Raw genomic sequence first — 23,191 nt, forward strand, 5'->3', positions numbered from 1 at the left:
GATGTGGGGAGCTCAGTGGAAGGTAGAATTGGATTGGCTCTGTCACCACACGCTGAGATCCCTGTACTGAGCTCCTCACCCTCCTGGAAAGCAGCAGTGACCACAAGATTGGTAAGCTAGGACAGCAATGGACACCCCTCCCCCACCACTACTGATAACTCTGAGTTGCCAGGCAGTGAGTTGCAGCAGTAAGGTGCTGGAGGGCAGTATGCCAGGTGGCCAGCTCTATATCCCACAAGCTACCTTGCTGCCCTCCAGGTGATGTGCTGTTGCCAGAATTCAACAAGCAGTCTCATCAGCTTCTGAAAGCAGTATAGGGGCGAGGCATCATCTTACCCTTCATCGCACGCAGTAAAATATATTGGGCCAGCCCTGAAGACAAGGCTGTTACACAGGAACGTTAGAGAGTGCTTCTGGATGAGATTGAGGTTCCATCTGGTTCAGCATCCTGTTTCTCAAGGGGTCCAGCCAGATACTTCCAGGAGGTCCAAGTGGGGCATGAAGGCATCTGCTTCCTCTCTTTGCTCCTCACTAACTGAGCACACTGTCCCCATGGATATCTTCTCCAAGCAGTAGGTGAGATGTTTGTGGTGGGGGCTAGGGAAGTGGGATTTGTCTAACATTCACAAGGATGAGCGGAGTCAGAAAACCGCATAGGGCAAATTTGCTTTAGAATCTGGATCTTTGTCCTCAGTTGACCCTGAATACTGATGCTTTCAGACAGCGGGGGGTGGGGGTGGAGTGGGGCAGAAAATACAAAAAATGAATACAATGTAGCTCTTTCCCAGGCAAATTAGAGGAAAAGATCTTTAAGCTGCTGAGTTGCATCAGATGCCCTGTAAATGAATACTGTGGTGTGAGTGATATTTGCATGATCATGACCATTAGGTTTGGGTGATGGCAAAGGGTCAGAAGACTTGGGAATTCAGTTCTGTGCCAAATAATGAATGATAATGTATCCAATTTAGGATCTGGAGACTAAGTTGTGGCTGATGAAGTGACCAGAGAGGCCAGGGGTAGTCAGTGTGGTGCATTGAATTTTCCATAAGGCTCACCATCGCCATCTTGTGTCACATTGTATATTGCACTTAAAACGTTTTATTTGCTGCTGTATGGTTGAGTCCCAAATAAAAAAGTGAGCACACTCTGGCTGTTCGGCTATACTGATTGGCGGTGTGTTCAGATATCTGAATCAACGGTTTGGGCATACTTTTTATGTTTGCATAAGCGAATTACTCTCTTATTCCTAAGTGTTGAGCTTGGCAGGGGGAGGGCACAGCAGGCTGCTGCCGACTGAGTCAGATCAACCATCCATCTTACTCAGTAATGTAGGTCCACTGACTGGTAGTCTCTTCAGGGTTTCAGCCATGCATGGAGATGCCAGGATCTGGACCTGGGACCTTTTGTGTGCAAATGACTTTGACCCTTCTCTACTTTGTGATGGTCCCAAAGTCATTGAATGATTTCATGGGGGCAATTTAATTCTTTCTTTGCCGGTGTTTAGGGGCTACATCATAGCAGTCCTCACACAGGGGACTGTTGGAATGCTTCAACAGGTTTTTATGGATAGATTGCCATTGACTGGAATTGTATTAATTCAGTCTGTTTTTAAATGATATGCTAATGCTGTGTTGTTTTTAGCATGCTTTGTAAGCCTCCTTGGAGAATTTAAGTTCTTTTTTTAAAAAAGCTGTCTAGAAATGTTAAATAGCAAATAAATTATGTTTTTGTTTCTTGCAGTCTATCCGAGAAGTCACTGGCTATGTTTTGGTAGCTTTGAATCAATTTGAATACCTTCCCTTGGAGAATCTGCGCATCATTCGTGGAACTAAACTCTATGATCGTTCTGCATTGGCCATCTTCCTTAACTACAAAAAGGATGGTAGCTTTGGACTCAGGCGACTTGGACTGAAGAACTTGACTGGTAAGGGAAAGACCTTTTAATAGAGCTGTTTGATTCTACTGGCAGGTGAACTTGCTGGTCTTTCTGTGTACAAGAAAATGTACACAGAAGCATCTTCTGTGTACAAGAAAATGTACACAGTCTACAACAAATACCTCCATAAAGGTGTTATATTTTTCTCCCAGGGAGCCTGTTCCTTCAATGGGAGCACTGACAGACAGAAATTTGGTATGTGAAGCTTTCCCTAGAATGGCAGTGCAGTAATGGGAAAAGTTTTATCTCTTGCAATTTCTCTTTGGTTTTCCTCACTTTCTCATGTTCAGTTCACATGATAATCATCAACATTTTAGTGATAATTCCTAAATATAAAGTTTTGTATGCATTTTTTTCCTAATATACACATTTTTGCGAAGCAGTTTCTCTAGTAATGCATTTTTGTATGTTATTTTTTGTAATTTATGCATCCGTATGAACATTTTACCCGAGTGTGTGTGCGCGCGCAATGTATGTATGTATGTGTGGAGAGAGAGAGAACACAGATTACTCAGCTGAAGGACTACACTGCAATATTTAGAGAACTGCACATTTTGAAGAATGGCTGTGTTTCAGTTCTTGTATTGCTTCAGAAAATGCAAATTAGATAGGTTCACCTTTAAATGCAAACTGAATTGAATTTATCCCTCATCATGAATTAGAGGCAGTGCTATTTTTCTAGAAAAAGATGTGCCAGAACTCACCAAGAATGCCTCCCTTGTTCTCTTATAATGGCATGGCGCCTACTTGAGTTCTGGCTGAAAAAAGCCCTGCTTAGGGGACATTTTATTAAAGTTTGTTTATTTGTTTTGTATTGTGCTCTTCCTCCCAAAGAAGCCCAGAGAGGCAAACACACGGGTGATATTTCACCGAAGACCATGGAAATGACATCTAATGGCTTGTGGGGGGGATCAGAGAGTGAGATGTCTGGTAGAGTTATAAGTAATTGATTATAGGGCGGACAAAGCTCTTCTCGGGAGCCTGAGACACGTTGGCCCCATAGAGTGGTGCGCCTGCAGGCTTGTGTGAACTAAAGCACATTTGGATAGCGCCTGATGGGAGATCTCCATTGTGGTGTTCAAAGGTGAGGAAAAGCAAGAATGTACATAACTCACTTAGGAAGTGTCCCGTATTTTCAAGTGAGTGGAGATCAGTGCTTTTAAATTATGAATGTGAAAATAAGTAATGCTGTTTGGTTTTTTTATTTTTATTTTAAACTTGTTGGCTTTAGGATGAAACATGTTTCTGCATGCTTTGGTTGTTGTTGTTCAGTCGTGTAGTTGTGTCTGACTCTTCGTGACCCCATGGACCAGAGCACACCAGGCACGCCTGTTGTCTTTATCTATGGACTTTTCTTGGCAGGGATACTGGAGTGGCTTGCCGGTTCCTGCTCCAGTATGTTTTGGTAGCATCCCATAATATAGCAAAGAATTGCCTGTTTTAAAACTAGTGCTGTTCTGAAGGTGCCTCTCTACCCTGCAAGCTCCATTTTCTCACTGTGAATGTAGGGGGCCACTTTCCCCACTTTTCAGGGGTGAACTGGCCAAATTCTCACAAATTTCAGGACTAGGGGACTTGATTTGTAGCACGCAGAAGAGGCTTCTCCCCCCCCCCCAAAAGCTGTTTAGCTGTCACAGAAAGAATTTGACGTGCTCCTAGTGATGTCCATCATCTTTTCACTCCATAATGTTTCTATGGAAGGACACCCTTCCAGGAGCATTGGGGGGGGGGGCACATCACTGTCCCAAGTAGATCAACGGGGTAGCCCTCTTTTTCCTCCCAGGGATGCTCCATGATCTTTTCACAGCAACATTGTGGGGCAAAGCAGCTGGAGTCCTCTCTCAAAGTCCACCGCTGATTCCCATGGGAGTAAAATTGTGCACACATACATGTGTTTTGTGTTGTGAACTGCACTGTGATGGGTGGTATACTAATTTAATTAGTATATATGAATATGGGTCTATTTATTTCTCAGACACTGATTATTCCCTAGTGCTCAGCAAGGACGGCAATGGTTCCTTTTATCCTCGTTCTTTGGTGTGTACAGTTCTATGCCTAATTGCTTGTGTGTGGTCCAAAAGGCTCACTAAGGTTTGTGTGCTGCTTCTCCATGGTATCATTCCTGTGCCCTCTTCCCAGACAGGCTCCATTAAAATTAATTGCATATGGTGCTTGGTGTATTTCAGCCTGAGGAGATACTAATTTTCTATTGTGACATCTTGCTCAGGTCATTGTGATACGATGGTCTGGGGCAATGACACAGCCACAACTCAAGACCCATTATAATTTAGAGCATGGTTTTCTTTCTGCAGCTTCCGGTATTTTCTATGGCTGGCCCCAGAAAGGTTTCTATAGTGATCAGGTCCAAGGCAATATTATTTGGCCAGTAGATTTAATGGGCAGGGAACTGCTTTGCACTTCAAATAATAATAATAATAATAATAATAATAATAATAATAATAATAATAATAATTTATTATTTATACCCCGCCCATCTGCCTGAGTTTTCCCAGCCACTCTGGGCAGCTTCCAACAAAACACTAAAATACAATAACCTATTAAACATTAAAAGATTCCCTAAACAGGGCTGCCTTTAGATGTCATCTAAAAGTTTGGTAGTTATTTTCTCTTTGACATCTGGTGGGAGGGTGTTCCACAGGGTGGGCGCCACTACTGAGAAGGCCCTCTGCCTGGTTCTCTGTAACTTGGGTTCTTGCAGTGAGGAACCGCCAGAAGGCCCTCGGCGCTGGACCTCAGTGTCCAGGCAGAACGATGGAGGTGGAGATGCTTCTTCAGGTATACTGGACCGAGGCCGTTTAGGGCTTTAAAGGTCAGCACCAACACTTTGAATTGTGCTCAGAAACGTACTGGGAGCCAATGTAGGTCTTTCAAGACCCGTGTTATATGGTCTCGGCGGCCACTCCCAGTCACCAGTCTAGCTGCCGCATTGTGGATTAATTGTAGTTTCCGGGTTACCTTCAAAGGTAGCCCCACATAGAGTGCATTGCAGTAGTCAAAGCGAGAGATAACCAGAGCATGCACCACTCTGGCGAGATAGTCCGCGGGCAGGGAGGGTCTCAGCCTGTGTACCAGATGGAGCTGATAAACAGCTGTCCTGGACAGAGAATTGACCTGTGCCTCCATGGACAGCTGTGAGTCCAGAATGACTCCCAGGCTGCGCACCTGGTCCTTCAGTCCCATGATGAGGCCTGAATCCCGACTGGAAGGGATCCAAATGGTCCCCTTCTTCCAGGCATGCATGGATTTATTCAGCAACCACTCACTCAATCACCTTGCCCAAGAATGGAAGATTTGAGACTGGGTGATAATTGGCCATCGTGGCCGCATCTAAAGATGGTTTTTTAAGAAGCGGTTTAATAACCGCCTCTTTCAGCGGGTCTGGGAAGACTCCCTCACGGAGGGAAGCATTCACCACCCCACGAAGCTTTTATAAGCCAGGATGGGCAAGGATCAAGGAGACAGGTGGTTGGTTTCACTCGTCCAAGCAGCCTGTCCACATCCTCGGAGGTAACAGATTGGAATTGATCCCACACAACTTGACTAGACAGGACTCTAGCACTCTCCCGCCCTGGCCCTGCTCCCACAGTGGAGTCTACTTCTTCCCGAATCTGAGCGATTTTATCTGCAAAAAACTTTGCCAAATCATTGCAGGAGATCATGTGGCCCGTACTGGGCCCCGAAGTCGCAGGTGGTTCCGCTAAATTGTGAACCACCTGAAAAAGTCTCCTGCTGCTGTTTTCTGCAGATGCAATAGATGCGGCGAAGAAGGTCTTCTTCGCCGTCGCTATCGCCACTTGGTAGGCTCGACGTTGAGCTCTAACCTGTGTCCGGTCAGATTCGGAATGAGTTATCCGCCACCGGCGCTCTAGCTGTCTCAACGATTGTTTCATTGCCCTCAGATCCATGGAAAACCACGGGGCTGTCCGGGCTCCATGCAATCGGAGAGGGCGCTTCGGAGCCAAACAGTCAATAGCCCTGGTTAACTCCACATTCCAGCGGGCCACCAGGGAATCAGCCGAAAGGCCATCAACATGGGATAAAGCATCCCCTACCACTCTCTGGAAACCATTTGGATCCATTAAGTGGCGGGGGCGGACCATCCGAATCGGTCCCACCTCCCTGCAGAAGGGATGGGTCGCAGAGAAGTCCAGTTGCACCAGGAAGTGATCTGAACATGGCACTTCTTTCATTTCGCTTTTACTTAGTGTCAGATCACCAACATCCATAGAGGTAAACACCAGGTCCAAGGCATGTCCGCGGCTATGGGTTGGGCCAGACTTATTCAGGGACAGCCCCATGGAGGCCATGCTTTCCACAAAATCCCGAGCGGCCCCTTGTAAGGTCGTGTCGGCATGGATGTTAAAATCCCCTAGGACAACCAAGCTAGGTGTCTCCAGGAGAACATCCACCACAACCTGAAGCAGCTCGGGCAGGGAATCCTTGGTGTAGCGGGGAGGTCAGTACACCAAAAGGAATCCTGTACTGCCCCTATTGCCCAACTTCCAGAACATGCACTCGGAAAACTGGGTCTTCCCAATAGGACGCCTGGTGCAAACTAATGACTTCCTAAAAATCACTGTAACCCCCCCTCCCCGCCCACGTGACCTGGGTTGCTGTGCATAAGAGAAACCTGGTGGACAAGCAGCGGCAAGGACAGGCCCATCTGCTTCATCCAACCAAGTCTCTGTTACACATGCCAGGTCAAGTCCTCCATCCATGATCAAGTCATGGATGGCAGTGGTCTTATGAATCATTGACCTGGCATTGCACAGCAGCACCTTCAGGTCATGTGGGTATCCCTTGCTGATTCTAGTATCCATCCAGTCAGGACCAGACCCAGAGGCGGGGATAGTCCTCAGACAACGACTAAACCTGCCCCCTCTGTAATGACATGGTCTGGTCTTAGCGTAACTCTTCCTCCTACACGTGATCACTGAGATCGGTTGTCACAGTGCATCCCCCCCTGTGGAACATGCCCCAGCCATTTTGTTGGCTGGGACTTACTCCCCGGCAGCCCTGACCCCTCCCCTTAAGAACAAAAAAACACCTTAAAAAACAACAACCATAAAACAATACAAACAAAAAACAGTAAAAATTACAAAAATGTAAAATCAAACAAATTCCCTGGCCCAATAAACATCCATCCCACCCCCACCCACCCCACATACAAAAAATTCAAAAGAAATTTTTAAAAACATTTTAAAAGCACTCTGCACCCCTCCAGCAGTAACAGCAACTGTCCTAGTGCGGCCCATCAGGCCCTGCCCTGGGCCAGGTGGTAAGTGGCAGGAAGGAGCAGGGGCCCCAGACACTCACACAGGAGAGTCCTCCTGGGCAGCAGAGCGCCGCAGTCCCTGTGAGGCTTCAGGCCCCGCCCTGGGCCAGGTGGTAAGTGGCAGGAAGGAGCAGGGCCCTCCGGCACTCACACAGGAGAGTCCTCCTGGGCAGCAGAGCGCAGCAGTCCTTATGAGGCTTCAGGCCCCGCCCTGGGCCAGGTGGTAAGTGGCAGGAAGGAGCAGGGCCCTCCGGCACTCACACAGGAGAGTCCTCCTGGGCAGCAGAGCGCCGCAGTCCCTGTGAGGCTTCAGGCCCCGCCCTGGGCCAGGTGGTAAGTGGCAGGAAGGAGCAGGGCCCTCCGGCACTCACACAGGAGAGTCCTCCTGGGCAGCAGAGCGCAGCAGTCCTTATGAGGCTTCAGGCCCCGCCCTGGGCCAGGTGGTAAGTGGCAGGAAGGAGCAGGGCCCTCCGGCACTCACACAGGAGAGTCCTCCTGGGCAGCAGAGCGCCGCAGTCCCTGTGAGGCTTCAGGCCCCGCCCTGGGCCAGGTGGTAAGTGGCAGGAAGGAGCAGGGGCCCCAGACACTCACACAGGAGAGTCCTCCTGGGCAGCAGAGCGCCGCAGTCCCTGTGAGGCTTCAGGCCCCGCCCTGGGCCAGGTGGTAAGTGGCAGGAAGGAGCAGGGCCCTCAGACACTCACACAGGAGAGTCCACAGGAGAGATGAAAAGATGAAAAGTTTATATTGGGTGAATATAAAAATAATTCCCAGTTCTGCTTCATTTTTATACAGGGACATGTTTGTTACTCAGGCATGCTGCTGGCCAAGGTGGAAACAGGGGCTTACTTTGATCTTTCAAATTTCAGCATCATCTTGCCTCTCGCCTTCTGTTCTGCTCAATTCACTATTCCATAGTTGTGCCCCCTGCAGCGCCCCCTAGGCTTGGCACTCCATACAGTGGAACCAGTCATGCTGCCCTAAATCCACATCTGGTGAAAAAAGACTCCCTGCACATTCAGTAGTTGTGTATATATAGATATACACAATCATGTATTTTTCTGAAACATTTTTACCCTGGTCTTCAGTTGAAAAGGCTCCCAGAATAGCTTTTGTTGTTGTTTAGTCATCTTAGTCGTGTTTGACTCTCCGTGACCCCATGAACCAGAGCATGCCTTGGAAACCCTCACTTTCTTCTCAAAGATTCTCCTTTTTTATGTCCATGGAGTTTCCTTGGCAAAATACTGGATTGGTTTGCCAGTTCCTTCTCCAGATGGATCACGTTTACTCTAAACTCTCGGCTATGACCTGTCCATCTTGGGTGGCCCTGCACGGCATGACTCATAGCGTCTCTGAGTTCTTCAAGCCCCTTCGCCACGACAAGGCAGTGATCCATGAAGGGGCCTAGAATAGCTTACATTCTCAATAAAAAGAAGCTCCTGCTTGCAGGTTTACAATCTAAAAGACATAGCACAAATGAATGCAGGGATGAGGAGGGCAAAGAAATCCAAGCAAACTCAGGTATGTGGAGTAATATAAAGATTCTTACTAACAACCAGCCGAACTGGAAACAGTTCAAGGAAAGGAGGAGGAGGAGCCAAATGGATCTTGTCTCTTAGTAAAGTTGATTTGCTGCCCCAACTCTCCTGCCCCCGCCTGGGTAAATGGCTACGCGGGGTGCTTCTCTCTGTGAGGGAGCCTTCCCAGACCCACTAAAAGAGGCGGTTATCAAACTGCTTCCTAAAAAAAACATCTTTAGATGCTGCCAATATGGCCAGCTATCGCCCAGTTTCAAATCTTCCATTCTTGGGCAAGGTGATTGAGCGAGTGGTTGCTGAACAACTCCAGGCACGCCTGGAAGAAGCGGACCATTTGGATCCCTTCCAGTTGGGATTCAGGCCTCATCATGAGACTGAAACTGCCTTGGTCGAACTGGTCGATGATCTCCGGCGGGCTAGGGACAAAGGTGAGAGCTGTTTCCTAGTTCTGCTGGATCTCTCAGCGGCGTTTGATACCATCAACCATAACAACCTTCTGGACCGTCTTGAGGGGCTGGGAGCTGGGGGCACTGTCATACAGTGATTCTGTTCCTTCCTCCTGGGCTGTGTTCAGAAAGTGGTGGTGGGGGATGAGTGTTCAGACCCCTAGGCTCTCACTTGTGGGGAGCCTCAGGGTTCTGTCCTCTCCCCCATGCTTTTCAACATTTACATGCAGCCACTGGGAGAGATCATCAGGAGGTTTGAGCTGGGTGTTCATCAGTATGCGGATGATACCCAGCTCTACCTCTCTTTGGAACCAGTGAAGGCGGTGAAGGTCCTGTGTGAGTGTCTGGAGGCGGTTGGAGGATGGATGGCGGCTAACAGATTGAGGTTGAATCCTGACAAGACAGAAGTACTGTTTTTGGGGGACAGGAGGCGGGCAGGTGTGGAGGATTCCCTGGTCCTGAATGGGGTAACTGTGCCCCTGAAGGACCAGGTGTGCAGCCTGGGAGTCATTTTGGACTCACAGCTGTCCATGGAGGCACAGGTCAAATCTGTATTCAGGGCAGCTGTTTACCAGCTCCATCTGGTACGCAGGCTGAGACCCTCCCTGCCTGCGGACTGTCTCGCCAGAGTGGTGCATGCTCTGGTTATCTCCCGCTTGGACTACTGCAATGCGCTCTACCTTTGAAGGTGACCCGGAAACTACAACTAATCCAGAATGTGGCAGCTAGACTGGTGACTGTGAGCGGCCGCCGAGACCATATAACACGGGTCTTGAAAGACCTACATTGGCTCCCAGTACGTTTCCGAGCACAATTCAAAGTGTTGGTGCTGATCTTTAAAGCCCTAAATGGCCTCGGTCCAGTATATCTGAAGGAGCGTCTCCTCCCCCATCGTTCTGCCCGGACACTGAGGTCCAGCTCCGAGGGCGTTCTGGCAGTTCCCTCACTGCGAAAGGCCAAGTTACAGGGAACCAGGCAGAGGGCCTTCTCGGTAGTGGTGCCCGCCCTGTGGAACGCCCTCCCATCAGATGTCAAAGCAATAAACAACTACCTGACATTCAGAAGACATCTGAAGGCAGCCCTGTTCAGGAAAGTTTTGAATATGTGACATTTTAGTGTATTTTTCATCTTTGTTGGAAGCCGCCCAGAGTGGCTGGGGAAACCCAGCCAGATGGGTGGGGTACAAATAATAAATTATTATTATTATTATTATTATTATTATTATTATTATTATTATTATCATCTAAGCAGTAACAATATTTGACAACACATGGAAATCTTCTGATAGGCAGAAATGAGAGAGAGAAAGAGAAAGAGAGAAAGAGAGAGAGAGAGAGAGAGAGAGAGAGATTAAGTCAAATGAAATGCAGATCATCAGCATTTAAATACAGTGGTACCTCTAGTTACATACTTAATTCGTTCTGGAGGTCCGTTCTTAACCTGAAACTGTTCTTAACCTGAAGCTAATGGGGCCTTGCACTGCCGCTGCGCCACCTCTGCACGATTTCTGTTCTCATCCTGAAGCAAAGATCTTAACCCGAGGTACTATTTCTGGGTTAGTGGAGTCTGTAACCTGAAGCGTATGTAACCTGAAGCGTCTGTAACCTGAGGTACCACTGTACACATCTTTCTACTATTTTCCATTTTTGAAGGGCTGCATTTTATTTTTGGCTTACATTGTTCTTGTATTGGAGCTAAATATTTTGGCAGCTTTTAACCAAAAGTATATTTGTAAACTCAGTTATTGCTGTACATGTTTTGAGGATTTCACTGGCTTTAAAGTCTATCTTGCATCTGAGCTCTACCTATTCTAAGTGTTGTTTTATAAACATCTAGTTTCTGCAGTGCGGAAGGTATTGGGAAATGCATTTCTAATAGGTTTGTGTGTGTGTGTGTGTGTGTGTGTGTGAGAGAGAGAGAGAGAGAGAGAGAGAGAGAGAGAGAGAGAAACTGACATCAGTCTTGTTCAGTCCTTAACTTTAGTGTGGATGCATGAATGGCATGTGCTATTTGCACAGGTTCCTGCTCACCGCTGCGCCCCCCCAAAAAACCATGTAAGTTCCTGGGAAACTGGGCGTTGGACCCATGGGGGCCGGGGGAAGCAGCCCCTCTGGCATAGCTGTCAACTTACAGATTTGAAAATAAGGGATTTTAGTCAACCAGCTGAAATATGAAGTTAAAAGGGACCAGGTAATTTTGAAGAGCAGCGCCGGTTTTTAGCCCTTCGTTTCCAGAGGTTGCTGCTCAAGACATCAGCTGATGAAACACTGCAATTAAATAACTACAAGCAGCAACCACATTTTGTGCAAAACGAATTCCAACCTGCGAAGATGCTGCTTCAGTTCTGTATCTTTTCACTCATGCTCCATCTGCAGCTCTCAGTTCCATCAGGCGGGGCGGGAGGAAGGAGGGGGAATAGCGCCCAAAGTAAACCCGCAGATCAGACCATCTATGCTAGTCTACCACTACAAATCTATGGGAGAAGTGCTTGCGGGCCTTCCTCCGCTTTCCCCCAATATGGTTAGCCCTTGGAACACCTGCCCGCATCTCCGCCTCCTCCCTCTGATGATGTAGATACATTTCCATGACAGGTTCGAAACAAACAGTTTAAGATAAGTGAAATGTCCCTGGGAAAGGCAGGTGGCCCTGCAGTTTGCTTCCGTCAGCTGTGTATATTTGCTGCTGCAAACTTTGTAAGGTGGTACCACGGAAAATTGAAGTCACAGCTGTGTCCAGTTCTATCTGCATCAAATCCCAAATCTCAAAATGGCTGATGTCCTCTCTTTTTGTTCTTTGATAGTGTTCCCAAGGGCTGCCTCTCTTCATGCAGGTGTGACTTGTAAGGTGTGGCCATATGAGTCCCCAGCACTGAGGCACAAAACATTCATTAGTTTATGTTCCAACTGTTTGTTAGTTAGCCAGTGTAGTTAGCTTTGTATACCAGTGTTTGCACAAATCCTCTACATTGTTTGATCCATTACCAAGAAGCACACAGCCTGAGGGTATCTCATTTGCCTCATGTGATCTTGTGAGTGTGAAATAGCTGGGAGGAAGGGAGGTGTTAAAAGTTTCACATGGTTGCAATACAGTATATGGGATTTTGGAGGCAGAGGGATTAGTTTGAATAAACACCTTCCTTTCCATTACAAGAACAAGGCACACCATCCCTTCATGTCTAATTATGTTAGGCATGTTGTCTTTGAAGGATTAAAACTATGTTATATCACTTCAGAGGGGTGGCTATAATATTATCAGTCACGTGCTCTTGACTCTGGCTTCCTGTTGATCAGCACATTCAGCTTAAGCCTGGGTTCATTCTCTGCTTAGTCTGACTGACAAAGGCCTGCAAAAGGAAGAGTGCACCAGTAATAATACAAACTGGCAGGTGTTTTCTACTTCACTTTCTGAAAAACTGTGCAATTGTACTAATGCTTTGGGGTATTTCAGATAACCTATTCCTTGCATCTTCAGTAAACAAGCTCTTCTCTCCTTGCACGCAAGCATTTGCAAACAAGTCAGTCCCAAGACAGCGTGTTTCATCGTTAGCATGGCTAAACTCTATTGCTCTGCCTTATCAGTCTGTCACTGCAATTCTATCCCTCCAGGACTTTGGAGTAACACACTGAAAGATGCTTAGGAAGGCCGTCCCTGCCATGCGGGATGGTGCCATTCAGGTGGCAGCATGGTGGGGGCAGATAAATGAAAGCAAGTGTTAGTAGGTGCAGCAATTAAAAAATAAATGTGAAAACTTTGTAAAAGCACTTAGACATGTCTCTTGCTGTGCAGGAGCTTCTGTCCACACACTCATCAAAAAATCACTGTATAGTTAACTCACAGTACAGTGGTATACATGTATACTTCAGAAGTTAGTCTGGGGCTTACTCCCAGGTAAGTGGGCACAGGATCACAGCTTGAGCTTTTGTTAGCATTGGGAGAAAGCAGGGTTCTCATGCCTTTAACAGTTGTATGTCAGAAATAAATTCAGCAGCTTGATCTTTTTTCTAGTATGGAAATGCAATTATCGGGAAAGCTTCCCCATGACTGTATTCAGTCTAATTTTTTCCTGTGCTATGCCCCAGCATGGCAACTATGTTGTGTTATGCCATGCTCCCATGGCTGCCATTTTGTGACTGGTGCCCACATCACTCTAAAAATGCACAGTGTGGCCACTAGCCCCCCAAAACTGGGCAACCCCTGGTCTTGGATATGGCTGTAAAAACATAATTTCAGAAGAAACTGGTGGAAAATATCCAAAAGTGCTATAAAAGACCAATGGTATTTTTTTGTAGCTTGTCCGATCCAGCTTTTGGAGTTTGTTGCTCTTTTTCTTCTTGCAACCATTTCTCCAGGGAACAGGTTCTCCTCCCTCACTTGATATATGGAGGCTTTCTTCCTTTAGATTGGTGCAGCCCTGGTCAGAAATCTCTGCCTCTTTAGCATGGCTGGGGTGTGCCCTACAGGACAGAGATAAGAGTCACATCTGTTGATCCACCTACCTTTGCCCCTGGTTCTGTCTACCACTGGCATGTCCAGTCCTAGAAAGCTGCCCCTCAAGGGAATTTGAGCCTCAGGCTGGAAAGGGTTCCTTACCCCTCACGTGTTTTTCTTTCTGTCCATGAGCAACTTTTGAAACTACCCCATTTTTATTCAGTTCTATGTTGGGACTGTTGTGGGTTTTTAAAAAGCTACAAAAATAATACTTACATTTCTCAGTTTTGGTTTATCCTCAACTAAATGCATGATATTCATTGAACATTCACATTACTACTGAGCTGTCTTTTGGATAAGTGCTGAATAGGCAGAGTAAACAAAGCAACTTTCCTCAGCCCCACACATGGTAGAAGAGAGACCTTGTGGAGAGGGGCCTTGAATAAGGATAGGGGGCAAGTTCTCCCCCCTCCCCAACCGCTGGAATATTCCAAAACAGTAGCTAAGGGGCCTCGTCACAAAAATCACAGATTTGCCCCTCCCTCCTTTAATTCAAGCATAGGTTGTTTGCAGGAAGGAGACTGTTCTTTAATGGGACTTCTTGAGATGGCAACCTTTCAACCAGAAATCAAAGTCCAAGTAGGTAACAATTGGTGCAGCATTAATTCAGATATAAATTGGTACCTCTGAGGGGCACAACAATATTTTGCGGCTATGCATGGACACTGCAAGCACAAGGGATCTGTCTGGAAAATGCCCAAACCCTTTCAGCACTATGCTGGCTCAATGGATTTTGACAAAATAGAATTTTCTTTCAGTGTTTGCATTCTGGGAAGTTAAATAGTGAAACCCAGTAATCCTTCTGCTTGGGCAGATAGTGTTTGATAATGTCGTTTCTAAACAGATCAAATTGTTGAGCACGGGACCTTGACTTGTTTGCACTTTGTTTTGTGCAACATGTAAGAAACCTGGATTTTATTTTTGCTGCTGTTGCCCTGAGCAAGAATTTGTTATGACGATAAAAAAAAAAAGACGTAGCAGCCTTGCACTTATTTTAAAGAACAAAGAATTAGCAAAAAATAAATATAATACTTTGCAGTTTGAATGCAGTGGCCTGGTGAAGCCTTGTTGCTCTGTGGGAATGTGAGGTAGACTGCGCTTCTGGTATATTGAAGTGTGTTTACCTTCACAATGTTCTAGTTGGATAATTGTAAACAAAACACATATTGCAAAGATGCTATAATGCTACAGTTTAACCAAAGAAAACTACTAAACCCTACAGCACTGTAAAACTCCCCCCAGTTGGAAATATGAGACAAATATGTATACCTTAGATTCCATTCCAATGACACCAATCAGAAGGAAATGCCCATGTTTTCTCCCCTGTAATTTGAATGTATTGACATTTCTCCTCCTTGCCAAGCTTCAGTTCATGAGGAATTTGTAGGAGTGTTCATAAAAATGATGAAGTACATCTCTTCAGGTCACATGGGAGCCCCAGCCTGATCGTTCGTTTGTTGTACTGCTAGATCTCTCTGCCTGTGAAAAGTGAGTTATGTGTTGTCGAACATCAAAACTGTGATGAGCAGAGACGCAGAGGCCACCCATTGAGATTAAAATGCAGCATTGCCTGATTTATGGTGGTGTTAAGACCAAGGGATGAAGAGTCAGCAGTAGGGCATTGGTTGAAGCAACTGTCCATAATTCTCCCAAGCAATTGTACATGCAAGTTTCCAAGATACAATCTACCAGTAGGTAGGAGGGGACAGCTTTGGAGGTAAGAAATGATCTCCTCCTGCTAAGATCTGCAGAAGTTGAGACTCAAACCTGGAATATTCAGTTTTCCTGTGGGGAAGACGCAAGTGCTTTTATAAAAAGAAAAAGAAGGGGGGGGAGGTGCCGGTGAAATTCACCATGAAATTGTTACATTAAGTGCCTCATCTTTAACATGTGGGGAAAGGTGCCGGTACTAAGCACCCTGAGTAGCCCCAGGAAAAAAAGGAACTGGGAGACCATAATGACTTAACCAGGAAATGGCTTAACTCTGTTGTCTTAAGTGTGCGAGGAAATGCCATTCACAGAGCAATGCGGAGAACATTGCTACATTCCACACAGCTGCTCTGTGAATGGCAGAGCAAGCTGGTCAGGTTCCTGGGGCGGCACGTGTGCCCTGTGCCCGCGGGGCAGGGCCAGCTGGGGCAGGGCGCTCCGCGGGGCCTCCAAGGAGTCTGCCTGTCTCCTCCCACCCAGCCGCCCTACAGCTGAGGGGGAGGGGGTGGACTGTTTGGGGCAGCGCGGAGCCCGTGGGCGCCCAAGCCACCGTGTCTCTCCCAGGAGACATGGCTCGGGCTCGTTGCAGGCCCCGCAGTGAGTGCCGCCTGGCATTTTGTCACCCCCTCAGTGGTGACACCCGGGGTTACCGTCCCCCACCACACACCCCTTCCTCCGCCCCTGGCTGTAAGTGATTGCATTCTTGATTATTTCCCATGTATTTCAAACTTTTATGTCACCTTGATGCAAGTATCCCCCCAAAGGCTTCTCTTCCTTGCAGAAAATGTGACACTGAAAGCGTCTTTTAAAATTTAAGTTACTTTCCCTTAAGATCCTCTCTGTGAAACTGCTAATACTAAAGACATAGGCAGCACCTCTGCAGTACACACATTTTTCTTCTATGCTTAGTATTTATTTGTGCTTGTTGTTTGCTTACATGAGAGCAGTAGGTATATATGAAGCATTTCAACAAGATACTTCCAGGCATAGAAGCAATCAGTCAAAATGTCCCCATGTCATATAACTTGCAGCATTAGGAGGGGTCCTAGGAAATGGTAGGAAATGTGATTGAATTGGAAATATGGTGCTTCTGTTTAGTGTGATGGCTGCCTTCTGCATTCATAATAAAGCACAGAGTCTGCATGGGCTTGTAGGGTTTGCATGTTACTGTAGATACATTAAGAGAGACGAAAAAGTGGACAGAGATAGAGAACCAACTCAGGTGGGAAATGAAAATAGACGGCACACAAAAACACCAAAGTCCAAAGCTGAGAATAAACAGAAGGACTCTGAAGACCGACTGCAAGGAAAATATCTGCTTCTATAAACGTGAACAGACAGGCAACTACATTCACTACCTGCTCTGGGGTGTTCAGTGACATTTACAAATAGTGCTTCCTCAATCTGATTTGTAAATAAATATTCCATTATAAATTGTGAGTGGTGGAGATGGGCAGATGAACGTACAGGTTGGCAATTCATTTGTATTTTGTATCTTTCTGATATGAGGAACCTTTCGTGTGTCACAGGGAATGTGCCTGCAGGCTGGGGCTGAACGAACAAAGGTGTCACATTGGGAGAACATGCTGGAGGCCTTTTTGTTTGATGTTCTCAAACTGCTCTAGGGGCTGTCTCTTCTGAAACTCCTTTCCCCCCTACACTACGTTAAAACACATATGCATTCATTTCCTTTTAAATGTAAATGTAAGATAGTGTCTGTCCAGCTAACCATCAGAAAGAACTTGTGCTTGTTTTTGTGCTTCTCCAGAGAACTGCCTGCTGCTTCTGTCAGTTGAAATTATCATAGCTCTGGGTTCTTCTTCTTTTGAGTTTTAGCTGGGAGATTGCAATGTTCCTGGCTAGGGGGCAGAGTAAACCAACATCACTGCTGAAGAAGAGTCCTTAGGAGATGTGACTCCTTTCCAGCTTGTGCTGGTGTGAAAGGGTTCTTGGCAGGGTGGTGTAGATTTGTAGCCTGTGTCAGGAGTGGGGAGGGAAAGAAGGTGAGGCTGGGGTGGCTCATTAATGAAGGCCAGAAGACACATTAGGAACCAGTCACCCTGTTGCCTTGATGGTGAAGAAGAACGCTGAACCCCTGTGATCAGGCATCTTGCAGTCACAAGGGGCATATGGAAGAAAGAGAAGTGCATGGGGACCAGCATTAAAGAGCTGGACTTGAGAGGCAATTCAGGGAGGAATTCCACTGAAAGTGCCTGGGTGCCCAGAAACTGAGGCAGAGAGGGGGAAAAGTCCAGTGCGATTTAATCCCCTTCCCTCTGCTCAAGTGAGAGCCTAAGAAATTGGAGCTTCCAACCAAGCCCTGTCCCAATTCCCCACATGACCGAACAAATGCAGAAACTGGTATTTGGCAATAGCATTTAGTATATAAGTTATCATTCTCAGCCTGCTTTTTCCTGACCCTTAGTTTTAGGCCTTAAAGCTATATGAGCATGACATGCGTGAGCAATGCGCACCTGTATAATTAGGAGCAGCCTGAAGGCTGGCATTTTGATAACAAGGAGGAGCCAGATGCAGCAGCCTGGCTTTCCTAGCGCCAAATTCAGCAAATGACAATAGTTCACCCGCTCCCCTGTGATTCCTTCTCCTCCCGGGAATTAAGACAGTGGATCAAAGGCAAATTGCATAATGACTAGAGTTGTTGGTAAATGTCTCATAGGTTTCTGCTTCAGAGAAGAACTTTGGGGACTTGTAAAATCCAATCTCAGTTAAGAGGAGAACTACTAAAATCTCCAGATTCTTTTGCATCTCAGGCTACAGTCACTTCCTTTGCAAAAATTCTAGAAAGTGTGTTAGAATTGTAGTTAAAAAGAAAAAACAGAAATTTCCCACACCCGTGCCCACTATCTGAACTATATTATTCACATGTACACACACTGAGTTAAAAATCTTCATTTCCAAAAGTCAACTGTAGAGAAATACATATTCAATAGTAAAAAGGAAAATAGCCCAACAGAAATGAAGAATTAAAAGGCTGAAATAAATGTCCAGGGGTAAGGTTCTACTTGTGGATATTCCAAGCAACTGAAAAAAATAAATAAATAAAGCAATTTACAAGTGTGCAGTATCTGAATAAACAGAAATATGCTGGGGAACACAACTCTCTTGACTTTATTTAGTAAACATTAGGAATGAATTGCTGTCTCTCATCCTGATTCATTACTCTTCCACAAGTTTCCTGTGTCCTGTTGTCTCCTCCTTTCTTTCCTTCCTTCCTTCCTTCCTTCCTTCCTTCCTTCCTTCCTTCCTTCCTTCGAAGGAGAATTTATAAATTAGGTTTGTGAAGTCATCCCATTAGTGCAAGGACTTCTGCTTGTGCAGCGGAACTTCCCTCTTCCCTCTCTCCACCTTACCGAATTTGCCCCAGAAGGTTGGGCAACCCCTAGAATGAGCAAAAAGTCCTGTGAGAATGGAACAACTTCACTGGATACAAATCTTTGAATTTGACATACGATTCAGTTTATGTATTTTTATTTTTACAGGATACTGGTGCGCACATGCACAATGAATATATATTTGTGCTAAAAGGAATTCTGATATGATAATTTGCGTGGTGGGTTATTTAAGATACTTATATGTCTGCATGCATTAGTAACCTAGGCGGGAAACAACAACACAAATAGTGAAAATTGTAGTGAATTGTGCAAATGTGTTCTTGTGTCAGAATTGTGTAAATAAAAACACAAATCAGACTGGCAGAACTCTCACACTTAACTTCCAGTCCCCAGGTAAGATCAGGTAATTCAGAACCTGAAAATCCAAAGACAATAGCAAGTCACATGGGGGGAAATTTGGTAAGCATTACTAGTCAGTGCACATGTTGCCATTCTAGATGGTGTCAGAAAAGAAATGAAAGCATTTTCCAAGATGTGTTTGGTAATATATGCCCATGAGCTACAGAAAGTCGGAGGAGAAATTGCCTTCCATGTGTTTGCCAAATGGCTGCTGTAGCACCTGGTGTAATTTCCAAGTTATCAAATACACAGATTATCTATCCACTCCTAGGACATTACCTATAACACAATATTTTTCATACTACAATGTGGCACAATGCTCTTGAAGCTATTCTCATTTCTGGCAGCAATATGCATGCATTATGTTAATTTGCCCCCCATAAATGTCACATTAACACATTATTCCTGCTGGGTGCTGCTTTGGGTGATACCAGCTCTTCGCTGGGCTGCTGAAACAGCTGGTCTCCATAGAAGCCTTGAGCGTGCGTTAGCAAAGAGCTGAGCTCTGCGTAGACACTTGTCTTATCCAAAAGAAGCCTGGGGAGCTAACAGCAGAACATCTTCTAGACGTGGCATATTCATTCTCTGCTCCTCTGTCCCTGGCTCACACAGTGAATGCTTCACAGGGTGTCATAGCTACGGGTCTTCTTAATTTGGCTGCTGTTCCTGAACGAGTTAGCTGGCAGGCATCCCAATAAAGTCTCTGAGGTTACTGCTAAGCTAAAATGTTCAGGATTGTGATTCACATGATCTGAACCTGTCAAATCAGATGACTGGGGTGAGCTATTTCAATGCACTGTAGCCTGGTTGTTTATCTATTATCCTGTAAATTGGCATAGTGTTTTGCCAAGTAGCAGTTCACAGATGTTTAATGAAATATACAGTAAAATGGTCATTAGTATCCACTGAGGGACAGTTTATGTTACTACGTTACATGTTTTGCATTTGTTCCGTATTTAGGATTTTGGTGTACTGTATAGGTTGTTTCTGGTCTGCTGACTGCTGACCTCAATAAACGACTGCTGCTGAGATTCAGGATTGTGGTCACAGTTTCCATTTTTTAAAATGACAAAACACATGTTTTCTAAGCACTGCTAGACACACAGCTACATGGTGGCATGTATCATGTAATGTGATAATGCTTTTGTCCTTAACACTTTCTCTCCCCAACGCAAAAGCTATACAGTCTAACCTTTTTTGCTTGTTCTGAATGTGAGCTTGCGCTTGTAGCACATTACTTTTCCATGCTATTTTGTGATTGGAGACGGTCTCCTCATGAGGCCAAACCCAAGGTATGGATTCTGCTTCCGTCAGTGTTAAAGGGAATCTCCAGTTCTTAAGATTCTGGACATTATCCAGTTCTGCTCTCCTTACCTTCCATCTCCAGGGCAGTCATGTCTCAGAGCTGAAGTTGCAAGGTTTTAACCTCCTCCTTGGGACCTCCAGGGGCAAGGAATTAAATCCGCAGGGTGCGAGAAGCTTGAAATTATGGGAGGAGGCAAACCTGCATGAATTCTTCCTCTATACCAACCTGCCCTCACACTAAGGTCATTGGTTTATGTCCTCCTCCAAACAAGATCTCCATCAAAAGCAAGGTTTGTGGCAAGGAGCAGGAGTTTGGATTTGATATCCCGCTTTATCACTACCCTAAGGAGTCTCAAAGCGACTAACATTCTCCTTTCCCTTCCTCCCCCACAACAAACACTCTGTGAGGTGAGTGGGGCTGAGAGACTTCAGAGAAGTGTGACTAGCCGAAGGTCACCCAGCAGCTGCATGTGGAGGAGCGGAGACGCGAACCCGGTTCCCCAGATCTACCACTCCTAACCACTACACCACACTTACCCAACTATCCTGTCTTCTGACCAGCCTTAAGGGGAGTTAGCCTTGGACCTTGGTGGGGATCATCACACATAAAGATGAGCAGCTAGGGTGGGAAGGATGCAGTGAGAGACTCTTCGGCATCCCTTAAGACTGGCTGGGGATGAGGAAAACGGACCAGATCTTAGACTGATTGGGTGTTGTGAGTCATGTGGGGTTTCTCATGTAAGGCAGATGGTGGGAGGTGGGCCTTCCTAGCTCTCACCTTAAATTGTAGGGACCCAGAATGAGTGAGGCTGAATTAATGGCTGTACAAGTTGCTGTTTGTTTCTTAATAAAGGCTTGTGGTCCTTATTCATCCCATTCCTGTCTTCATTCCAGGGTATCTGGGCAATTCATTTTCCTACATTTGTAAACATTATCTGTATGGTGGTTTCCCAACTGTCATTTAATGTTCTGGTTAGTGTTACCTGTCAGTAGGTATGCCTGGCAATAGAATAATAAGCTAGTGCTCACTTTGGTGAGATTTCAACACTAATCACTTTTATATTGGCTCAGATAAACCCAGGAAAAGTAAGTGCTGAGGATTTTTAAAGTGTTAATCCGCTTTGTGGTTGCTGAGTATTTCAGACTTTCCTATCTTGCAGCCCTGAAGGGTAAATCCTCTGACCTTTGATAGAATCTTGGATAGCAAATAATTGATGATCACCAAACAATAAATTGGGTATCAGCATTTTTTAGGCCCAGAGAGGGAGTTTCTGATCCAGATTTTAAAGGGAAATGTGTTTTAGCCATTTTTTTATTTCCTTATTATTGATTAAATCTCTCTCCTTTCCTATTTTGTTTACCTTTCTTCCATTCACAAAAAACACCCCAGATGTATACAGTGGGTCTTTCAGGCTGCTCACTTACTTGGGAGTAAGTCCAATTGAGTCCATTGGCACTTATTTCCGAGTAAACACAGGTCTAAATTAACTATGCACTTCTTCTCTGTGATCAAATAATGTATACAGAAAGGTCAAAACCCGTTGGAATTGCCAACTTTTTCCTCCACAGAAACTCTGTGACTCTTTAAATAGTAGCCTGACGGGGCAGATTTTCTCAGTTTTGATATCTGCTGATGGGGAAAGCTGCCCTCCTAATTTTCTACCATTCATATGTAGCTTTTAAAGGGATGTACTTAAAAAAAGATATAGAAGAGATTCTCTGTGACTTGTTCAATTGATTATACTGTAAATCATTAGATTATTGATCTCAGTACATGATGCTCTTTGTTAGGCACCAAAGACAATATTTTCACATTATTCTTCACGGACAGCAAAAGTATCCTTATCTGTGAAGAGAGCAGTTCATGAAAGATTAAAAATGGTGATGAATGTTAAACTATAATGAATGTTTTAAAACAGAAAACAATGGGATGATTTATTAATTGACACAGCTATTTATCAGGCTTTACATTCATTCTGTCTTATATCAATCACTTTCTGACATTCAAACTTGATGACTGGTGGTGAGCTGAAATGAAATGCTTGTGTGTGTGTACATTTCTCGTACACTTTTATTATGTTTTAAAAGTGTCCCTTTCCAGTGAGAAACAAACCAAACCAAACCAAAAAGTGTTTATATCTTCAGAATAAATGAAATGTGATGTGAGTAGCAGTGTGCTCATTCTGAAACGACTGTTTTGCCTCCCGTGATACTGTGCATGGCTAAATCTGATTCAGAAAGCAATGCCTTCCTCCTGAATTGGCTTTGTTTATTCTTGCCAAATCTGATGGGCTACACAATTCTCTGGAATAAGACAAAAACAAAGGGGGCAGGGGAATGTTGCCAAAGCAATATAAGCTTCCAATAGTGTATTACAATCCATAATCTTTAAGGGGCTTGGATGGAACATTTTAGGATCAGGATCATTTTTTCTTTCCTACTGAAAATGTTCCACATAGAAGACTTGGTGCTGCCCTGCAGGAGACAGCAGCCAGAAACAGAGGCAGCAAAACAGCATATGGAGCTTATTAGAAACCTAGTCACCCAGGTCTATGGTAATCTAGCAGGGAGCACTGGACAAGCCACAGTGTTCCCTGCAGATTGCACAGCCTGCTCTGGGTTTCAGCAATATCACTGCTTTCCATGCAGGTGTGAAACTTAATTTGTAATTCTCTTATCATCCCATGGCCTGCTTTTGGTTTACTCCCACCTTGCTTTGGCTC

General features: G+C 45.3%; 1 protein-coding gene across 3 annotated transcripts in view; it reads left to right on the forward strand.

Moving 5' to 3' along the window:
• The window catches only part of ERBB4 (erb-b2 receptor tyrosine kinase 4), an 816,477-nt gene that overhangs the window by 440,325 nt on the left and 352,961 nt on the right, over positions 1-23,191 (forward strand). For all 3 annotated transcript variants that reach the window (XM_081857293.1, XM_081857292.1, XM_081857294.1), the window contains exon 3: positions 1,741-1,924. In XM_081857293.1, coding sequence (XP_081713419.1) covers positions 1,741-1,924 — 184 coding nt within the window. The remainder of the gene's footprint in view (positions 1-1,740; positions 1,925-23,191) is intronic.

This window comes from Podarcis erhardii (assembly GCF_964252035.2).
Source record: "Podarcis erhardii genome assembly, chromosome: 1".
Classification (NCBI taxonomy): Eukaryota; Metazoa; Chordata; class Lepidosauria; order Squamata; family Lacertidae; genus Podarcis; species Podarcis erhardii.